Source organism: Xenopus laevis, chromosome 9_10L (genome assembly GCF_017654675.1).
Source record: "Xenopus laevis strain J_2021 chromosome 9_10L, Xenopus_laevis_v10.1, whole genome shotgun sequence".
Classification (NCBI taxonomy): domain Eukaryota; kingdom Metazoa; phylum Chordata; class Amphibia; order Anura; family Pipidae; genus Xenopus; species Xenopus laevis.
In genome coordinates, this window is record NC_054387.1 from 29,535,861 (window position 1) to 29,558,289 (window position 22,429).

Here is a 22,429-nt window from a genome sequence, read left to right on the forward strand (position 1 = left end):
GACTGAGGCCAACTCATAGCAAATGCAAAGGTATACTAGGGCATCACTAGATAAACCAGGGGTGTAACTACAGAGGAAGCAGACCCTGCGGCTGCAGGGGGGGCCTAGGATGTATAGGGGCCCCAGGAGGCCCTAATTCAAAAGCAATTTCAATAAATATTGGTAATACATGTCAACCTCTAGACATTTTGGGGACCTGAAAAATAATTTGCTGTGGGGCCCCGTCATATCTAGTTACGCCACTGAGATAAACCAAACCCCACCTCTAATGTACTGGTGTGAATTGCAACTTGACTGTAAGAAATGTTGAATGTCATGTCAATTATTGAGAACTAATTGTACCTGACAACCCCCCCTTCTCTTCTGTACCCCCCAAGTTTTGAACATTAAAAAATAAATACTTTTAAAAAAAAATATTCTGATATGTAGACTACACTTTTATGAACAAAAACAGAGATAAAAAATGGTAGACTTTTCGCAAAAGCAGCTTCATGGGGGGGTGAATCATTCTTAACATTGTTCATACCTTTAAAAGTTGTCAGATTTACACGTGCAATAGAGCAACATTTTCAGATTTTAATCTACTACTGTGCATTCACAAGTTTGCTCCAGGGCCAAGACTTGGGGTAGGCAGAAAATGCTTGCACCTAGGGTGCTAATGGGTTATGGCGGCTACTCTAGGGCTTTAGACATCGGCTGCCTACTTTGCCACCTACTATGGTGCAGGTGATTGAGCATATGAGGGGTTTGGAGGAGAGAAACTTTGGTGGCTGGTAAACAGGTGATGTGTGTGTGTGTGTGTGTGTGGCGGGGGGGGGGTTTAAGGAGTTGGATCATCTGGTCCAGACCTTCATTTTCTAAGTTTGTATAACTGGCAGCATTTCAAATCACAACATAAAATGGGTAGCTACTGGGGGGCACAGATCTTTCCTGCTAAAGGGCTGTTGTGGCTCTGGGTGGGTGGAAACATCAGTTGCAGCATTTTTAGGCAAATTGTTTTGGAGCTTTGCTTTTCCTTTAATAACATCAAACCTCAAAAATAATTCAATTGGCACAAACAGTGTTATTCCAACTTTTTTCAGTAAAAATCTAAAGGTGGTCATACATATATGAGGCCCTCCAACAAACCTTCCTGACCAATATCTGGCTGAAAATCTGGCAAATGTCAATTAGGCAGATTTGAAAATGATTTCTTCTTGCAGGTACCCATTTGACACTGTAAAAGGACATCTTAGCCCCCATGCCAAAATTGACAATATTATATCACTGAAATCATTGTACAGAGATTTGCCTTTTTTAAATTAAATGTGTATTTTTAGGTTCCTGTGAGGAACCGAAATGTTGGATGAATAAACCTTTGTTTTTTTTAACACCTTTTGCCTATTGTTTAAATCCTGTGAGTGCCATCACCTTATAGACTGTATTTAATTTGTACGCATGAGCACCAAGCAATGACGGACTGGCCCACTGGGATACCAGGAAAACTCCCGGTGGGGCCCAGGTGTCAGTGGGCCTCTTGCTTCTAACCATTTAGCCTATTTCATGGTCATTCCCTATTTCTTTTTAGGAAAAAAGAGGCTTAATAATGGAACAATAGAGTCTAATAAGTAGATATAATAGACTAGGAGAATAAAGAGTTTAAGTGAGTAGGGGAGGAATAATAGTTTGGAAAGTGGACCCACGGTCTAAGGTATTCTGGTAGGCCCCTGGCATCCCAGTCCGACACTGGCACCAAGGTTTCAATATCTTTCTCAGGGTGTGCGGCTTGTATATGCTGTTCTATATATATATATAGAGAGAGAGAGAGAGAGAGAGAGAGAGAGAGAGAGAGAGAGAGAGAGAAAGGTAGAGGCAGGCTACACACCTCGAAAAAATTCACAACCTGGGTGCTCTAGTCAGGAGGATAAATACAAACAGTCTATTTTACTGGCACTCACAGGATTTTCATAGAGAGTCAAACAGTTGATATTTTCAAAAAAGTGATCAGGTTTATTAATCCCGCGTTTCGCTTCTCTACAGGAACCTTTCTCAAGGACAAAGGTTCATGAGAAAGGTTCCTGTAGGGAACCGAAACGTCGGATTAATAAACCTGATCACTTTTTTCACAACAATAACTGTTTGACTCTCTATGAAAATCCTGTGAGTGCCAGTAATATAGACTATTTGTGTGTATATATATATATATATATATATATATATATATATATATATATATATATATATATATATATATATATATATATATATATATATATATATACATATATATATATATATATATATATATATGTATATATATATATATATATGTATATATATACATATAGACAATTTGCAATTTGTTTTCATGTTTTATTTTTTGAAGTTTTTGAGTTATTTAGTTTGTTTTAATCCATCAGATTTCCAGTTTGCAATTTCAGAAATCTGCACTAGCAATCATGCACTGATTCATCCCTGGCCAGGCCAGCCAGGTACCCTAGGTAATCTAGCCGGTTGTAGCGCCCAATAGGACACGCACGTGAATCCATAAAGGACATGCATGCCCCTGCATGTGCAAAAAGGTCACAGGACTAAGGTATGAGGCAGAGAAGATACATGCCTAGCACCCCCATCTTTGTGCCCTAGGCATGTGCCTACTCTGCCTTCCCCTAGTTGCGGCCTACACTGATTTGAACAAGAGAATGGAATATGAGCGGGCCTGAACATAAAAATGAGTAATAAATGCGTAGCCTTTTAGACCATTTGTTTTTTAGATGGGGTCAGTGACCCCCATTTGTAATATCAAGAAAATCAGAAGAAAAGGGCAAATGATTAAAAAAAACTATGAAACAGAAAAAATGAAGGCAAATTGAAAAGTTGCTTAAAAAATTGCCATTCTATAACATACTTAAAGGTATTGTAAAGGTAAACAACCCCTTTAATAACGCACAAGTGAATCAACATTCTATAAAATAATTTTAGTATGACACGAATTGAGAAACTCTTCATTACAGGAGGCGCAGTCATCATGAGCGCGATTTATGCGCATGCGTGATACTGTAATCTCTTCTTTAGCAACGTTTGTAGTGATAACGCGGCTACAGCTTGGTAACAAGGAACCACGCATGCGCGGTGGCTTCATTGCGACCAGAATTGTTTACATCGCGGCCATAGTAAAATTAATCCCGGGCATACAGGTGGGTCTAATCCGTTCTTTCTCACTATTCAGTGTGTAATTGATTCAGCTACACTACACGTTTATATGAGTAGGTATAACAACAACAACCACATATATCTACTCTATAGTTTTAGTTCTTTCAGTGCTGAGATTTTTTGACACGCCCCCTGACCAACAGGGAACCCGGAACTGTAGAATGTAAAACCCAAGCTGTAGTTTTGCTGCTGTGTATCTATATTTTTCTTCTTCAAATGCAACAATTCACTCAAAAACACCCCATCTGTTAGTCAAAGCATGTTATGGGTCCTACTTAACACTTGTCTAGTCCGTCTCAGCATGTACAAAATATCAAGCTGTCTGCCACTGGATCATATAAAAGCACATTGGGCAAACATCTCCTGATTATTATAGAGATCAGGACTAATTACCCATTGATTAAATATAGGACCCAGTGATTAATCAATTAAAGGAAAAGTGCTTTTTTTTTGTCCAATCCTGGCAGTGTTTTATGGATTAACTGATTGTTTATGATGTGGATTTGCACTCTAGTTCACTGGGTTAAACCACTGACTCTGAAGCCGGGCAGACTGGCTTGATTATTAAGTTCCTTTGGCCTTAAGCAAGTATGTCACTCCTTTATGCACAACAAATAACATGACACAGTTCAGGATTCACATATGCTATAACACATGCTAATCTAATTATATTTCTATAATCCATGCTAGTTATAGGTTAATCTATGGATATTCTGAATGTGCTAATTCCTAATGTAGAGTACAGGTTTGAGTCTGTAGGCTCTGGTTGCTGAGAGAGCTGGTCCCATAGATTATATAGGAATCTGTCCTCACAATACACATTGTCGCATATTTATAATAAGGCTATGTTTTATATCATTTTTGTGTGTGTAAGGGTTGTGACACACGGGCAGATTCGAGGAGATTTAGTCACCTGGCGACTAATCGCCTCTTCGTCTGGTCGACAATCTCCCTGAACTCCATCCGCTTGTCTTCCCGTACGCTATAATGAAATGTCGCCTGCACTAAAGCACACGCGGCGCTTCGTTTTCCGAAGTTGCCTCACGAGAAAATGTGCGCATGTGCTTTAGCGCAGGCGACTTTTCATTATTGCGGACGGGAAGACACGCAGAGGCAGTTTGGTGAGATTGTCGCCCAGAAGAAGAGGCGAATAGTCGCCAGGCGACTAAATCTACCCGAATCTGCCCGTGTCTCAATCGTAAAACATCTCACATAGCTTAATAAGTACAAGTATATGATTAGGAAACCCGTTATCCAGAAAGCTCAGAATTAAACAGGGTCAGACTGGAGCATTGGGGGCTCACCGGGACAGCAATTCAAAGGGCCCTCCTGGCCCCCTCCCGACTTTTAAACTATGTCTGTGCGCGCATGTGTAATGTTTCTCAGGGGAGCCCGGATCAAACCTGTAAGTAAAGGAAAGCCATCTCCATTTTATGCAAATACTTTTATACTTTTATACATGATTTCCTTCTTCTCTGTCGTAATAAAACAGTACAGGTATGGGACATGTTATCCATAATGCTGGGGACCTGGGGTTTTCCAGATAATCTCCATATTTCAGTCTACTAAGAGTCATTTAAACATTAAATAAAACCATTTAAACAAACTTTGCCTCCAATAAGTAATCATTACATCTTAGTTTGGATCCAGTATGGTTCAGTTTTATGATTACAGAGAAAAAGGATAATTTTTGAAAATTAGAATTGTTTACTTATGGAGTCTATGGGAGATAGCCTTCCCGTAATTCAGAGCTTTCTGCAAAACGGGTTTTCAGATAACAGAATCCCATACCTGTACTTTGTACTTGATTCTACATAGTAACATAGTAAGTAAGGTTGAAAAAAGACACATGTCCATCGAGTTCAACCTTTTTTTTTTTTTTTTTTATTAACTACCTATCTGCCAGTTGATCCAGAGGAAGGCAAAAAACCCATCTGAAGCCTCTCCAATTTGCCTCAGAGGGGGAAAAATGGCAATCGGACTAGTCCCTGGATCAACTTGGACTATGAGCTATTTCCCATAACCCTGTATTCCCTTACTTGCTAAAAAGCCATGCAACCCCTTCTTAAAGCTATCTAATGTATCCGCCTGTACAACTGATTCAGGGAGAGAATTCCACATCTTCACAGCTCTCACTGTAAAAAATCCCTTCCGAATATTTAGGCGGAACGTCTTTTCTTCTAATCGGAATGGGTGACCTTGTGTCAGCTGGAAAGACCTACTGGTAAATAAAGCATTAGAGAGATTATTATATGATCCCCTTATATATTTATACATAGTCATCATATCACCCCTTAAGCGCCTCTTCTCCAGTGTGAACATCCCCAATTTGGCCAGTCTTTCCTCATAGCTAAGATTTTCAATACCTTTTACCAGCTTAGTTGCCCTTCTCTGTACCCTCTCTAATACAATAATTTCCTGTTTGAGTGATGGAGACCAAAACTGTACGGCATATTCTAGATGGGGCCTTACAAGTGCTCTATACAGTGGCAGTGCAGTGCTTGCTACAGCCAAGTTTATCATCTACAAGGACTCCAAGGTCCTTTTCCATAATGGATTTGCCTAGTGCAGTCCCATTAAGCAGATTTTTAGTCTCGTGATCCATATTACAGAAGGACACCTTATCTGGAATAGCCCAGGTCCAGACATTCTAGATAATAGATCAAATACCTTTAATACCTTTAAGACCTCCTCATGTGGACAAATACAAGAGTCCTCTGCACTCAACCCATTATCAATATATTTAAGACAGAGACATTTTGTGCATCCCATTGGTGTCTAATAAAAGGGTAAGGCATTTTTCAGTAGCAGTATGCACAAAATGTCTCTGTCTTAAATATATTGATAATGGGTTGAGTGCAGAGGAATCTTGTATTTGTCTATATGTATTTTGTGGTCACAGCCTCATTGCACCCCTGCCTAATGGTTTTAAAAATTAGTGGTGAACACAACTTTCCCTTGTTTGTTAAACCTCCTCATGTGGTTCCTAGTCCCTGGCAACACTCTAAATAGCATTGATATCAGTTGGTTGCAATCTACTCTGAACTAAATTCTACCCTAAAGTTGTGGCTACATGTGATTTGAACTAGATTCAAGGGGATATGCCAGAAGTTTAACAAAAGTAACATCAATATAAATGACCCAGGGTTCTAATGACCGAATGATTCCTGTCCTTCTATTTATAGACCCAAAGCCCACTTGGCCATGGAGTGTCCAGCAATTACTGCATTTGCTTGAATCTTGTCACTAGGGTATATACCTTTGTGTCAGTATCTAAAATAGAATATAATGTATGAAACAGAAAGTTACATCATGCAAATTAAAATGAAATAGAATGCAAATAGTGATAGTTTACCTTTAAACTATACCAAATTAAAAATCTACTTTCAAACCTTCTGCACTATTTTAAAACATGACCTTAAGATGAATACAGAAAAAAAAGCAAGGGCAGACTGAAAAAAATCATTACTCATCTTACATCATTTATCTGTAATCATGCTGTATTTAGGGAAGTAACACTGTAGAGGGACAGCTTCAGCTCCAATAAGAGACAGGCAATGACGCTTACAGCAATTATCAAACGGATCTGCAAGAAAATGATAGAAGAAGCCTGCCTACCTACTGGCAACAGTGCTTTCACCACTTTCATAGCATTTTCTACCCTGTAGAAATGTTGTTGATCTGTAACCCCCCTGCAAACCATGGCCTGTTCAGAATAGACGGATTCATTCAGCAACAGATGGAAAGTGGTTCCTTTTCTAATGTGATCCTGAATTTGGCATCTTGCCTGTTGCTTCAGTAAAGGCATTTTATAATCTAATGAATAGATATTTCGACATTGTAAAAAGACAGAAACGCACAGAGCAGGCAGCCCTGATCTAAAGGAGAGGGAGTAAAAAAATCTGTCCTCCATTTAAACGAGTAATAGAGGACAGAAAAAGAGATGGTTAAAAAGGAATGTAAAGTTGCTCACATACGATGCACAGAATTTCATTGTACGGGTATGGGATCCATTATCTGGAAACCCATTATCCTGAAAGCTCTGAATTACGGCAAGGTCATCTCCCATAGACTCTATTTTATCCAAATAATCCAAATTTTTAAAAATGATTTCCTTATTGTCTGTAATAATAAAATAGTACCTTGTACTTGATCCCAACTAAGATATAATTAATCCTTATTGGAAGAAAAAACAGCCTATTAGGTTTATTTAATGTTTACATTATTTTCTAGTAGGCTTAGGGCATGAAGATCCAAATTACGGAAAGATCTGTTATCCAGAAAACTCCAGGTCCTGAGCATTCAGTATAATAGGTCCCATACCTGTACCTCTTGTAATCTCTTTTGGACTCTCGTTACTTCAGTTATTGGTTGTTCTTGTATGTATACACCCATTTATTGTTAAGCACTGCAGAATATGTTGGCACTCTAAAAATATACAATAATGACTCAAAAGGACAGTCTGTGCAAGGAACTGCCATTTATATTGCAGTTAGTTACATAAGACAAGGAAAGTTTAATTCAATTAGTGCTCTGTGAGGCTACAAATTTATTGTTATTGCTACTTTTATTTCACTTCTTTTTCTATTCAGGTCTCTTCTATTCATATTCCAGTTTCTTATTCAAATCAGTGCATGGTTGCTAGGTTAATTTGGACCCCACCAACCAGATTGCTGAAATTGCAAACTGGAGAGCTGCTGAATAAAAAGCTAAATAACTCAAAAACCACAAATAATAAAAAATGAAAACCAATTGCAAATTGTCTCAGAATATCAGTCTCTACATCATACTACAGGTTATCTCAAAGGTGAACAACCTCTTTAATGAAAGAAAATATCATTTTAAGCAACTTTTTAGTATACTTACATTTTCAAAGAACTTTATGACCATATAATTCATGGAAAGCTTCTTAGAAAACAGTTTTTGGAAGGTGGATCCCTCTTAAAGGGATTGTTCACCTTCCAAACACTTTTTCAGTTGAGTTTCAGATTGTTCTTCAGAAATAAAGACTTTTTTTCAATTGCTTTCCATTTTTTATTTTTTATTGATTTCTAAAATCTGAGTTTAAAGTTTAAAGGATAAGTAAACCTTTAAAATAAGTGAATGTAAAATTGATGAGGGTGTTATTCTAAGAACTTTTGTAATGTACATTCATTATTTATTTTTCTTTAATTCCAATATATTAAGGGATACATTTACTGTTAATGTGAATGCATTTTGTTACAACAGCTCCACCTTCTGGTCAGTTTCCCACCAGTCTGACCACCAAGAAGTCAAGGAAGTTGTCAGGAGAAAGAAAAAGGTTTTGCAACATTTAGTTGATACATTTCTCAGCAGTATTAGCAACTATTGTATCAATTCTAACAGCTGCTTGTAATGAAACCCAGAGATTTTGCTCAGCAGGGACAAAGATAAGAAATGTATCAACTAAATGTATCAATTTAGAACCGTTTAGAGCGTCGTGGCACCCCCCCCTCCCAGAGCAGCTTTAGAAAGGTGTAAAATTAGACTTACACTTTAATGATAGAAAAATGGTCACACATAGAAAATAGAAAGTAATTGGAACTAGTCTTTATTTCTGGGGAACTATCTGAAACCAAATGGACTGAAAAAACGTTCAAAGGTGAACAATCCCGTTAGGGCAGAGACAAACGTGGAAATTCAGGGAGATTAGTCGCCCTGTGACAAATCGCCTCTTCTTCGGGCGACTAATCTCCCCAAACTGCCTTCCGCCAGCATCCCGCCAGCGATTTAGATTCTAGCCGGCGGGAAGGCAGTTCGGGGAGATTAGTCGCCAAAAGAAGAGGCGGTTTGTCGTGGGGCGACTAAATCTCCCCGAATCTCCACATGTGTCTCTGCCCTTAAAGTATATTCAGTCTTATTCTTGATGATCGTCCACATTAGGATTTTGTCGGTGCATGCTTGGTATGACTTTGCTGTAAAGCCTACACCATATATGTTATTTTTGTGAAAGGCCATTCAGTAATTGTGCAAGGCCATTTGATTAATTACAGGGCTTACTGTAGCGCTCGCTGTGACAAACTTCGTACAAGGTTCACTGCCTATTTGGCCTACCTTGCCAAGACTGGCACCTAGCAACCTATTGCCCACCCATTTATTCTCTTTTGGGCTGATATTGATTAGGCAACACAGAAAATCAAATTTTTGGGACTGTTTGGGTGATGTCTGTGTTCATGGGCCTGCAGTTTCTAAAAAACATTTTCTTTAAATATTTATATTTATCTATATGAGCAACATAAATCACACTTTGGTACTAAACAGACTTGCTCTTTCATAAATTCTCTCTGCAACTAATATGGAATATCACCTTACACATATTAGCAGCCTCTTTGTTTGTGCTGTGTGTTATACCAAAGTGGTATCTTATAATAATTTTGATCCAACACCCACTTGGAATGCAAATTTGAAGCTAGTCATACATGAGCCGAAATAAACTGTTGACTTGGCTCTTGCAGTCCAGGTTGGTTGCTTATTGGCCCATGTATGTAGGGTTCTGGCAAATGCCAGAGGGTCCGCTATAAGGTCCCATAGAAAGTCAGTATTTATTGGGCTGGTGGGGGCTGTTTGAGCCTCTATGTGGACTGATTGAGCCTCTGTGTACTTGAAATGCCTGGGCTTATTTTAATTCTCAGTCCGGACCTGGTGTACAGGCATGGGACCTGTTATCCAGAATGCTTGGGGTTTTCATATAATGGATCATTCCGTAATCTGGATCTTCATACCTTAAGTCTAATAAAAATCATGTAAACTCAATAGGCTGGTTTTGCTTCCAATAAGGATTAATTATATCTTAATTAGGATCAAGTACAAGGTACTGTTTTATTATTACAGAGAAAAAGATAATCATTTTTAAAACTTTGGATTATTTGGATAAAATGGAGTCTATGGGAGATGACTTTTCTGTAATTCGGAGCTTTCGGGGTAACGAATTTCCAGATAACAGATCCCAAAGCTGTATCATTGTACCTAGTCACAGCTAAGGTTAATTGTAAAGTAGACTACCCATTTACCATGTAAACTGTAGAAAATATGCATACAATTAAAAATACTTTTACATATTGAAAGGGAAACTATCAGCACCACTAGTAAAGGACAGCTATTTTTCTTTTTTGCGAATGAAAGAAAATGCATAATTAACTTTTCAATACACATTTATTAAAAATGTGCGCTGGTTTTTGTTGGTACATTTTATTGTAATTGAATGCAGTACTTGTTCAACCCTTTCTGCACTGCTGGTTCTGAATTTTAAAACAATGTACAGAATTCAGGTCTCCAACTGAGATACTACTTTCACAATGCTTTGTATGCTTTTTGGTTGGCACAGCTTGTGCTACACTGTTTCCAAGGTCAGAACCAGCAGTGCAGAGAATAGCAATTCTGGCATGTTTCTATAAATTGTAGCAATGCCTCATTACTTTATATGTAAACTTGCTTGAGTTATTGTATGAATTAGTCCCAAAGACACTGTATTTTGTGTTGTAACTGTTACAACTTGCTCTTAGAGTTGTATGGCATGTTTTGTGTTTTAAAACCTATCTTTCAACATTTGTAACATTCTTACTATATTTATTAAACTGTGACCTAGTTGCATTGCCTTGTGTGTGGGAAAATATTGTGGCCCTCATTTGTAATAGTGCCATAGCATGTACCAATGGATTAGTTATTGGCTTTGATAAGTGTAGTACAGTCTCATAAATCAAAGCAAATATCTGATTGTTTGCTTTATGGTATAAGAGGTTTGAGGGTAGGTGCTCTGTGTGGTCCTATAGGGGCACATAAATTAACACTGGATAAAGCTGTACCTAGGTAGTAAACCATACAAATTTTTTTATTGGTTGACATGGGTTGTTGGCCAGGTGAAAATTTGCCCAATGTTGATAAACGAGCTCCATAGTTTGCTTGTAGTGATGGGCGAATGGGTGTTTTTTTGAAAAAGGGAAATTTAGAAAACATTAAATAAACCCAATCGACTTTTGCTTCAAATTAAGATGAATCACATCTTAGTTGGGATCTACCCCTTTATGAAGAATTTTCTGCCTCCAGACCTTGATATCTATAGATTTTCGGCTGCGTGACATCAGGGATGTAAGCTTTTGTGAGTAGGGCTCTCTGATCCTATTTTTACACTGTAACCCTTATTTCTTAAATAATTGTAGGGCCCCTTTTTGTTATAAATTTGTGTTGCGTAACTTGCCGGCGCTATATAAATAAACGATGAGGATAATGATGGTTGGGTCGGGCGTGGGTCTATAAGTACTGGAAGTTCAGCAGGTTAGAGTCGGATGCACTTTTTTTTTTTTGCCTGCACCCGACCCTAACCGTCTGAGGTTTCGGTATTGATAGACCCACGCCCCAACCCGCCCAACATTATTATGTACTTCTTATATAGGCTTTTAACAGAGGGCTTTGCATAACAAAATATTGAGAAAGGGATGGAAATTTTCTAATTCCTAATAGTAGGAAAAAACTCAAGTCAATTATATTATCCTTATTAACCCAGAAGTCTGTTAATTTCAAGAAACTTTCTTCAAAATATTGCACAGACCCTAGTTTTAACCAGTGGTAAGGATACAACAATTGTCTGAAATATTCAGTTCCATGGCCAGACATATATCATCACCTTTGGACCTTATTTACTGATTTAGAGGACATTTAAAAACAAGGTGGCATCTTATTACGAGATTAGCTTTCAATCATCCCCTCTTCACAGGCTAGAGTGGTATCAGGTATCCCAGAAGCAGACAAAAAGCTAGAGAGTATAGTTTTGGCAGCAAATGGGAAAGACACCATGCTCCAATGCTGGACTGGTAGACATAAATTGAAATCCATTGACTGCATAATCCAGGGTGGATGTCTGGAATGGATGTTGAAGGGGTAAAATGCAAGATATACAATGGAATTGCAAAATCTAAATGATGATTATGGGGTGTTATTGGGGACAAGGGAAAATTTATACTTAATATATTTTATTAGAATGTGACAGGCTACTTAACTACCTGTGAAATATAATACAAATTACAGTTATTGCACCTGGTATTCAGAATGCTTGGGACCTGAGGTTTTCCGGATAACAGATCTTTCCGTAATTTGGATCTACTACAAATCATGTAAACATTAAATAAACCCAATAGATTTTTGCTTCAAATTAAGATGAATCACATCTTAGTTGGGATCAAGTACAAGGTACTGTTTTATTACAGAGAAAAATATATATAGTTTTAAAAAGTTTGATTTCTTGGATAAAATGGAGTCTATGGGAGACAACCTTTCCCTAATTTGGAGCTTTTTGAATAACAGGTTTCCAGATAATGGATCCCATACCTGTATTATTAAAGGAGAGTTATTATAGGAGAGGTTGGCAAGGAAAATGTGTAGGCTGGGTCCAAACTCTATATGTGAATCTGTTTAAGAATAATTCTTGTGAATGTTTTGACAAATGTTATAATTTGATATGGTGCAACATACCAACACTTAGAAGATGTATACATTTAGAGAATTTCACAGTGGATCTTATGTATCTGAATACTGCATCAATTAAAGGGAAATATACCCCTTTTTGGCACAAGTTAATTTAGTTGGGCCTATGTATAAAAAAAAGTGCATACCATTTCACAGATTGATGGAAACAATAGTTTATCTTTAACTTGTTCCATTGTGAAATAAGTGGTGATGCATATTGTGACTTAAAGTCTCTCTATTTTCCTTGGTGGGTGGTGCACATATTCAGTGGAAAGCATCTATCGCTTCACAGTGGAAAATAATAACGTGTTTGTATTCAGCAATGTTGTACAATAAATGCATGTATTCATTAAGAATACATACAAAAACAACAAATAACTAATACAAGAGGTAAAGAGGGCCCTTCCGTGTTGGATGGGAGAAAGAGAACCATTTTTGTCTTAAAGAAATTTTTATTTTACGGTAGCTGTGGAACATGTAGAAACAAGCAGGAGAAAACTCCAGTTAAGCTCTTTATTGACTTTTCAAATGTGAAATTATCAAATGTGATTTTTGAAGCTTTTGAACATTCAGATTAAAGGGGTTGTTCACATTTAAATGAACTGTTAGTATGATGTAGAGAGTGATATTCTGAGACAATTTGCAATTTGTTTTCATTTTTTATTATTTGTGGCTTTTGAGTTATTTAGCTTTTTATTCAGCAGCACTCCAGTTTGAAATGTCAGCTATTCGGTTGCTAGGATCCAAATAATCCTAGCAACCATGCATTGATTTAAAATTAGAGACTGGAATATGAATAGGAGAGGGCCTGAATAGAAAGATGAGTAATAAAAAGTAACAGTAACAATATATCTGTAGCCTTACAGAGCATTTGTTTTTTAGATTGGGTCTGTGACCCCCATTTGAAAGCTGGAGAGAGTCAGAAGAAGAAGGCAATTCATTCAAAAGCTATAAAAAAATAAATAAGGAAGACCAATTGAAAAGTTGCTTGCAATTGACCAGTCTATAACATACTAAAAGTTAACTTTAAGGCGAACCACCCCTTTAAGAAGACCCTTTGATCATCCTTGACTTCTCCTTGTAAGATGCACAAAAGGCAACAGGATAACACCCTTTTTAGATTTCTTGTTCTTCCAAAATCTGCATATTTCCCAAACAAGTCTAGTGGTAAAGAATTCCAATTGTATCTGTTGCCCCAAAGCCCAAAACTTTCAGTTGTTTGTAAAGAAGGGACAATACCTCTCCACTTTGACAACATATTGATATTTATCCCAGCAGCTGTTTTTGTTTAGACACACATAAACTTACTTGCGGCCTTTTTATCATAAAAAAGGACAGAATTTAACTTTGTTATGTAATTTACTTGTATACAATAACAACTTTACTATCCAAATTGTAGACAAGTGTATGTTACCTAACTTGTTAGGCCATTGTCACTCTAGGTATTGCCACAAAACATGTTCCATTGATAGTAATATGTAATGCTGCAGGTACTTTATTACCAGAGAACACTGTGCAACTTGGAAAATGTAATGTCATAATGTAATTTAATATGACATTATTTTCAAGCAGTGATAGATTAATGAGATGTGAGGCCCCTAGGCTACAACCACACCCCCTCTTCTCCTGCTGGGTCTGGATGCGTGCAAATAAAGGCACACGTGCAACCAAGGTTTCTATTCTGGGTCGGGTTTGGTGTGTGCCAGTGATCATACTGGATCTGTATACATGTTCAGGGTCGGACTTGGCCAGTGGGACACCGGGAAAAAACCCAGTGGGCCCCAGCTCTTGCCACTGCCTCCACGGATCTTATTTCTGCCGATGCGTTTGTGGCAAAAACACAGTGCGGCACGCTGGGGGAGTAAATGGGCGTTGCGGCAGGCCCCTGAGACAGCAGCCTCGGTGGGCCCAATTACGACAATGAGTATGTGCCTTGCCTGCCTTCCTCTCCCAGCAGGTGCACCTGTCTGGAACCAACAGCGCAAATACAAATATTAAAAGAAAAGAAAATAGAACTAAAAATTAAAAAAAAAAAGACTAGATGGGCCCCTGATCTCACTGGGCCCCTGATCACACTGGGCCCCTAGGCTATAGACTATAGCCTGTACATTAATCTGCGCAACCTAAATACTCACCTCCAGTCTAGAGGGCCTACACAGTTTTTCCTCTTGACACTCAAAGGACGATGCACCCATCCTAACTACTTTCTCCACTCCAAACAAAACTTGACCTATTGCACAAAAACATTTAGACCTTTCTCTCCCAGTACTGTCCCCTCATCTTCCACTATGGGGTGACTCATTTTAGGAAGCTGCAGGATTTCATCCTCTGACCTCATCATAACGTTAAAAGACATCTAAAGTCATGTAAAGTCTACCTTTCTAATATATAAACTCCAACAAAAATGACAATTACTACAATTCCCCTTTAAATTTTTGCAGATGAATCATGCTTTTCACTTGTTTCTTAACGGGGTTGTTCAGCTTTGAGTTAACATTGGGAGGCACATTTATTAAGGGTCAAATTTCGAATTCAGTTAGGAATTCAGTCAGGAAGGCTACAAACAACTCCAAATTGGTCACTACATGTCTCCCATTGACTTACACAGGTGGCGAATAGTCGAATTCTGAATTCTTAAATGGCCAGAGAATGATAAATCTTGAAAATTGAATTCAATTTTTTTAAAAAAAATCAAGTTTGCATAATTCCCTAGTTGAATTTGACAGTTTTGACCATTACATTTTTTTGGAAATTTTGAATTTGAATTTTCAATTCAACCCTTAATAAATTTGCCCCTTGGTATGATGGAAAGTGACATTCTGAGACAATTTGCAAGTGGTTTTCATTTTCTATTATTTGTGGATTTTGAGTTATTTTGTTTTTTATGTAGCAGCTATCCAGTTTGCAATTTCAGATTGGGTTGCTGGGGTCCAAATTACCCTAGCAACCATGAATGGATTTGAATATGAGACTAGAATATGAATAGGAGAGAAAATATAAAGAGCAGTAACAAAAAGTAGTAATAACAACACCTTACAGAGCATTTGTTTTTAGATGGGGTCAGAGACCCCACATTTGAAAGCTGGAAAGAGTCAGAAGAAGAAGAAGGCAAATAACTCAAAAACTATAATAAGAAAACATGTAGACCAATTGAAAAGTTATTTAGAATTAGCCATTCTATAGTATACTAAAAGTTAATATAAAGGTGAACCACCCCTTTAACAGTACTCAACAAATAGTTCACCTTAACATTGAAGACATGCTAAATAACCCCGACAAACTCAAGTAAAGGTGGCCATACACTGGCAGATTTAAGATGCCGATTTGGGTCCTTTAGACCGATTCGGCAGTTTATCTGCCTGTGTATAGGGCATCCGACGGGCCTACCTGACCGATATCTGGCCAAAAATCTACCAGATATTGATTGGGTTGGTTTGATTTTCCCCTATGATCAAGGACCGCATTGGCTAATTGATGTGGTCCTCAACTTGTCGGCGACTATTCCCTTCATTGTAATCTTATTATTTGGCACTGGGGCCAGATTAGCCCGATATCGCCCTGCCTTTGGTGGGCATATTAGGGAAAAATCTGCTCATTTGGCCACCTTGCCAAATGAGCGGATCTTATAGTGTATGTCCTCCTTTAGTCTCTTGTCTTAAAGGAGAAGTAAACCCCTTATTAAAAAACCCCTACCCTACATAGACCCCCTCCCTCCTCCCCCCAGCCTAGCTGAAGACCGAAGAAGATAGCGCCCTTGAACTCTGATGCCGTGAATCTGCACGAAGGGTAAGTAAAAAGTTAGGGGCATTTGCCCGGGGTAGCAGCTAGGCTGGGGGGGGGAGGGAGGGGGTCTATGTAGGGTAGGGTGGTAGGTTTTATTTTAATAAGGGGTTTACTTCTCCTTTAATCAGAACCTTCTGCTAACAGGCTCCAAACCATTCTGCACTGCAGGGGAGTGGTGAACCTATAAGATTTCAGATTTGGCTCAGGAAGACTGAGAAGAGGCAAAAGTATTTATTCTTGCCTGTGAAAACATTAAACATTAAAAATTTGAATTATTTGCATAAAATGGATGCTTTGAGAAATGGCCTTCATCTAATTCAGAGTTTTCTGTTTGGCAATATCAGTTCTGTACTGTATGCACCAATTCATTGTCTAAGTATGTTTACAAAGCAACATAGCAATGTTGATCGAGTTCAACCTTTTGGTCTAAATGAAACCTGCCTAAATGCCAGCCTTTCAAGGGCAAGTCATCCCAAAAATAAACCGTTGTCTAATAAAAGTAAACATATTTCTAAGGAAATTTCTATTATACATTCATTAAAACGTTCAGTGCTTTTAAAGTGATTTGTAAGAACAACTGTTGTTGAAAGCAGCGTTTCCTTAACTCTTGGTTGTTACATTTTCAACAATGTTGCAAAAGTCTGAGTTCCCCAGCAAATACAGGTCTTGTCTTACATTGTATCAGCAGCTCGCACAAAATAAATAGCAAGGGGCAACCCTGCATTGAACTGCCTCGAGTGCCAGTGTATTCCTATACCATCAGCAGTCTGTGCCGTCAGGGCAGAGAATAGATTGGGACAGACAAACACTGCTTTTAATAGCAATGCATACACAAATAATTAAAAAACTATAGACAATTCTTAATGAACATATTTTGCAAAGTTGCTTATAAGTATGTTTTATTTTATTAGGTGAAAAAATTATTTAGTTTAAATAATTAAATATGTACGTATCTACCAGTTGATCCAGTCATTTATGACAACCTGGGGGGGAAAGTGCAGAGCAGGAAGGGGTGCAAGAGTGTACTCCTCATTGCTCATTCAGAAAACCCTTCTTCCCCTGGTCTGTCTGAGAATTGCACCTTTCGCCTGATAAAAATATCTGGCCAGCCCTGTCTTTACTTACTACTGTACTAATTTTTTTTTTTTTTACAAAAGGCTAACTGAATGAGCTCATATCAAAACAGATGTCTATTTTTTTCATTCAATACTTTAATGCATTTTATGGCTTCCCATTTGATTATGTGGTGTCATCAATTCTATGTGAAACTGTGCTCTGTGATTGATGTACACATTCTCATATTCTCTTTAATGTTTTAGATGAATATCAAGTTATAACTCATCAAAGGACAACAACCACCAAGTTTTTGTTTTCATCAAGTCCCCTCTCCTGACTCCAGTCACCATCCTTTTCTGTGGGGATATTATACCTTTTTAAATAACCTGCCTGCACTAGTTGTGTTGCAGTACATCCAGGGTCGGACTGGGCTGGCTGGACACTGGGAAAAAAACCCGGTGAGAACCGGTCCTCATGGGCCCCCTCCGGCCCAGACCCACTCCCCTGATCTGCCGACCCCCAAAAGAAAACAATGATGTGTGGAATGGCGCGCAGGGCCCCCCAAGAGTTTAGAACCTGGTGGGCCCCCAATTCTCTAGTCTGACCCTGAGTACACCAAACCTCCAGCATTTGGTTGGCCATGAGACCACAAGCTGGCAAAAAACCCTGTGGACCCCTGTTTTGTTGGGTTGAATTGGTGACAGATGAGCAAGCAGTGCTCTGGGTGGGCCCTTGGCTGAGGTCTTCTGGTGGGCCCTGAGTAAGCCAGTCCGAAACTGATTTTATAGAATAATAGAAAATAAGTATAATGTTTTTTAGATCTGTTCCATATACCCATTGGTTGGCATGTATGCTGATTTTCATGTTTTTGAGATTGACATTTGAAACCAGATAACATTTTAGATTATAGTCTGAAGAGTAGCAGCATGGAACTGCAAATAATTCACATAATTCACACACAGCAAATGAAAGATTATTTTCTACGTTTCGTGCACTGCTGTATGATACTATATGTTATTTTTGGATGAATTGTCTCTTTCTTCTGTTTTAACATGGCTGTTCTCCTTTGAGTTAACTTTTAGTATGATGTAGAGAGTGATATTCTGAGCCAATTTGCAACTGGATTTTATTTTTTATTGTTTTTGAGTTATTTAGCTTTTTAATCAGCATTTCTCCAGTGTGCAATTTTAGCAATCTAGTTGCTATAGTACAAATTACCCTAGCAACCATGCAGTGGTATGAATGAGAGACTGGAATATGAATAGGGGAGGGCCTGAATAGAAAGATGAGTAATAAAAAGTAGCAATAACAATAAATGTGTATCCTTAAGGAGAATTTGTTTTTTTAGATGGGTCAGTGACCCCCATTTGAAAGCTGGAAAAAGTCAAAAGCAGAAGGCAAATAATTAAAAAAAATATAAAAAGTTTAAAAATGTTGATATTTTCTGTCAGCAGTGCTTAATTTATCTATTATATACAAATTATTAGAAATATTTGTATGCTTTTATAATTGAGGAAAAAATTACTTGTTAATGAAATGATTTGACCCACTGACTGAATATACAATACTAGACGTTCTATGTTTATACAGAAACACATTCTGAGTTACTAAAAATATTAACTTGGATCTATGCATCTCCTACATTCACAGGTGCAAAAATGCTACCAAAAGAGGAAGAATTTTCTGTTCTTTTGGCTAAAAAAGAACAGGAATGGAGAGACCTCCAGCAGCTCCAGGTTCAGTTTTTGGAGAAGTCGCTGGAAGATACAAAGAAGGAGCTTCAAGAACAAAAAGAGAAATTTAGTTCTCTGAAGAAGGACTTTACCTACAATCTCAAGGTTTTGGGAGAGAGGGATCGAGAGCTTGAACAGTTTGAAGTGATGCTCAGTCAATTAAAAGTAATTGAGAGTGGAAAGCAGACCAAAATCAGTGACTTAAGTGTGCAGATTGAGAAACTTCAGCAGCAGATCCAAAAGGAAAAGAAAAAAGTTGAAGACTTACAAAGTCACTATCAGAGAAAACTGAAAGAAAACCAACTGCATTTAGAGAGGGTCCGCAGGTACTACTTTTACCAAATTATGGGCACATTATTAAGAAATGTATGATGATGTTCAGTAATATGTAGTGATGCAAACTTACAGCCTAATTGCTAAGTAGCAGATTGGTACACAAATGAAAAACATAGCACATCATTAAAGCATGTGGCTCAAAAAAAAAAAAAACAGCTTATAGGAAGGCACAAGATTATTTTTTTAACTGGTTTGGCCTGAATATATGGGCTGCCATGAGGATCCCACCCTAGCCTCTGCATATAACAAAAACTATATTAAATCACTATATTATATCAGGTTTTTTTAAGGCTAAAAGAAGGGTTATGGTTATTTGTATGTATGTATATCGGTTTCTATATATATATAAAGCACAGCTTGTAAATTGATGACAAGATGTTTTTAGCACAGAGAAGGATCAGTTTGAAATATAAGAGGAGAACCAGGATGCAGCTTCGTCAATGGAATGTAGTATGTACATTATTAAAAAGGAACGGTCAACAGAAACAAATGCAGATAATAAATCTAGGAGGATCAGAATAGAGGTGTCATATGGCCTTAGCAACTTGGCTGTTGCAATAAGATCGAAAAGGCAGATTGCCAAACTTAAGTCATGTGAGAAAACACGAGACGTCACGTTCCAGAAACTTAGAAGAGACTCGAAGATCGTTAGAGACGCAATGGGTAGAGCATGATTATTTGAAGGGGTTGTTCGCCTTTGAATTAACTTTTAGTATGATGTAGAGAGTGATATTCTTAGAAAATTTGCAAATGGTTTTCATTTTTTATTATTCGTGGTTTTTAAGTTATTTAGCTTTTTATTCAGCAGCTCTGCATTTATGCAGTTTCAGCAGTCTGGTTGCTATGGCCCAAATTACCATAGCAACCATGAATTGATTTGTATAAGAGACTGGAATATGAAAAGGATAGGTCCTGAATAGAAAGATGAATAATTAAAAAGTAGCAATAACAATATATTTGTAGCCTTGCAGAGTATTTGTTTTTTTCATGGGATTAGTGACCCCCATTTGAAAGCTGGAAATAAAAAAAAATAATGAAGATCAATGGAAAAGTTGCTTAGAATTGTCTATTCTATAACATATTAAAAGTTAACTGAAGAGGGAACTACCCCTTTAAGAACATGCTCAATACAGGCCTGTTTGAATGATGAGAAGAAAATTACAGACAATAGGTATGAATTATGAATTGTGTAGGTGCGTAGATTAAAAAGCTATAGGATCAAGGGAGCAAGATCATAATAATCAAAACGGAAGGAAGGGAACATTCGCTGGACATACGTGGGCTGATAACACCTGCTGACTAGGTCCCTCCAGAGTCTGCAGCTCATTGGCCCTTTTATTGGACCCTCCTGATCGACATTTGGCTCAAAATTGTCCAAATATTTATTGGGCATGTTTCAACAACCCATCACACAAGAACTGCAACAGCGTATATGTATTTGTAATTACATTCTGTGCTGCCCCAAAACCCCACTTCCAGTTTTGTCTCTTTTGCCCTGTACCTCGACCTCTCTGTCTAACTCACAAAATCTCCGCCATTCGGCCCCGATCCACTTCTTTTAAGGGCTCTTACACATGAGCGTTCCGACCTGCGCTCCCCTGCGTTCCGTTTTTTGTCGTTCAGCCGCAGGGGAGCGCAGGAATAGACGCAAGTCAATATTTGAAATGGGGCTGTACTCACTCAGGCGCGTGTAGGCGCCAAACGCAGGAAAAATGCAGCATGTTGCGTCTGAACCTGCGTTCGGCGCCTACACGCGCCTGAGTGAGTACAGCCCCATTTCAAATAATGACTTGCGTCTATTCCTGCGCTCCCCTGCGGCTGAACGCCAAAAAACGGAACGCAGGGGAGCGCAGGTCGGAACGCTCATGTGTAAGAGCCCTTAGTCACTGGCCTGAGGCCCCTGACTCTTTTTCGTCACCACACTACTAGCCTGTCAGTGCATCTGGAATTGTCCTACACGAAATGTGGCAACTCTACTCTGTATCTTGCTTGTTGTTCTGTAAACTCAGGGCATACAGCAGTGTCTCAATTTCTATGTGTCGTTTGACAGTTATGGAGTTCTGTGGCTCTTGATCTATTTTCTTGTGGTGTGTGTGCCTCTCGTTACTCTTTGCCTTTTACAGATAATTTATTAATACAACTAAATCAGTGAATCTTTACTTCACAAGATGATATAGTCAGATCGCTTGTTGTACCTTTATAATCTATGTTCAGTTTGAAGTGATTGGAAGCACCAAAATATCTTTAGGTCATATTTATAGTCTATAGATGGTCGCAATAGTAAAAATGCATACCATACAGGACGCTCAGTAAATCAGGCTTTGAATTAAACAGATTACCCACATAATAATTATGTTCAGCATGATTAAACTTAGTAAATGGGTATCAAATGTAATATGATAAATTAAAAACAGGCAATTTGCCAGTACAGGTATTGGACCCATTATCCAGAATGCAAAACTCATGTTCCTGCTTTTTCATTTCGGTATCAAATTCCAGCATCAGCTCCTACAGAACATTATTAAAGTGCACAGAAAATATACTACAGGTATGGGACCTGTTATCCAGAATGCCCGGGACCTGGGGGTTTTCAGATAATGGATCTTTATGTAACATGGATCTTTATACCTTCAGTCTACTAGAAAATCATTAAATAAACCCAATGGGCTGGCTTTGCTTCCAATAAGGATTAATTATATCTTAATTTGGATCAAGTACAAGGTATTTGCACAGAAAATATACTACAGGTATGGGACCTGTTATCCTGAATGCCCGGGACCTGGGGGTTTTTAGATAATGGATCTTTATGTAAAATGGATCTTTATACCTTCAGTCTACTAGAAAATCAT

The 22,429-nt window shown here is 38.1% G+C and overlaps 1 protein-coding gene across 1 annotated transcript in view; it reads left to right on the forward strand.

Annotated features, from left to right (window-relative positions):
• The first annotated feature begins 3,087 nt into the window (after positions 1 to 3,087).
• Positions 3,088 to 22,429, forward strand: part of ccdc57.L (coiled-coil domain containing 57 L homeolog) — an 85,359-nt gene continuing 66,017 nt past the window's right edge. The window contains exons 1-2 of the mRNA XM_018235112.2: positions 3,088 to 3,176; positions 19,162 to 19,570. Coding sequence (XP_018090601.1) covers positions 19,170 to 19,570 — 401 coding nt within the window. The 5' untranslated portion in view covers positions 3,088 to 3,176; positions 19,162 to 19,169. The remainder of the gene's footprint in view (positions 3,177 to 19,161; positions 19,571 to 22,429) is intronic.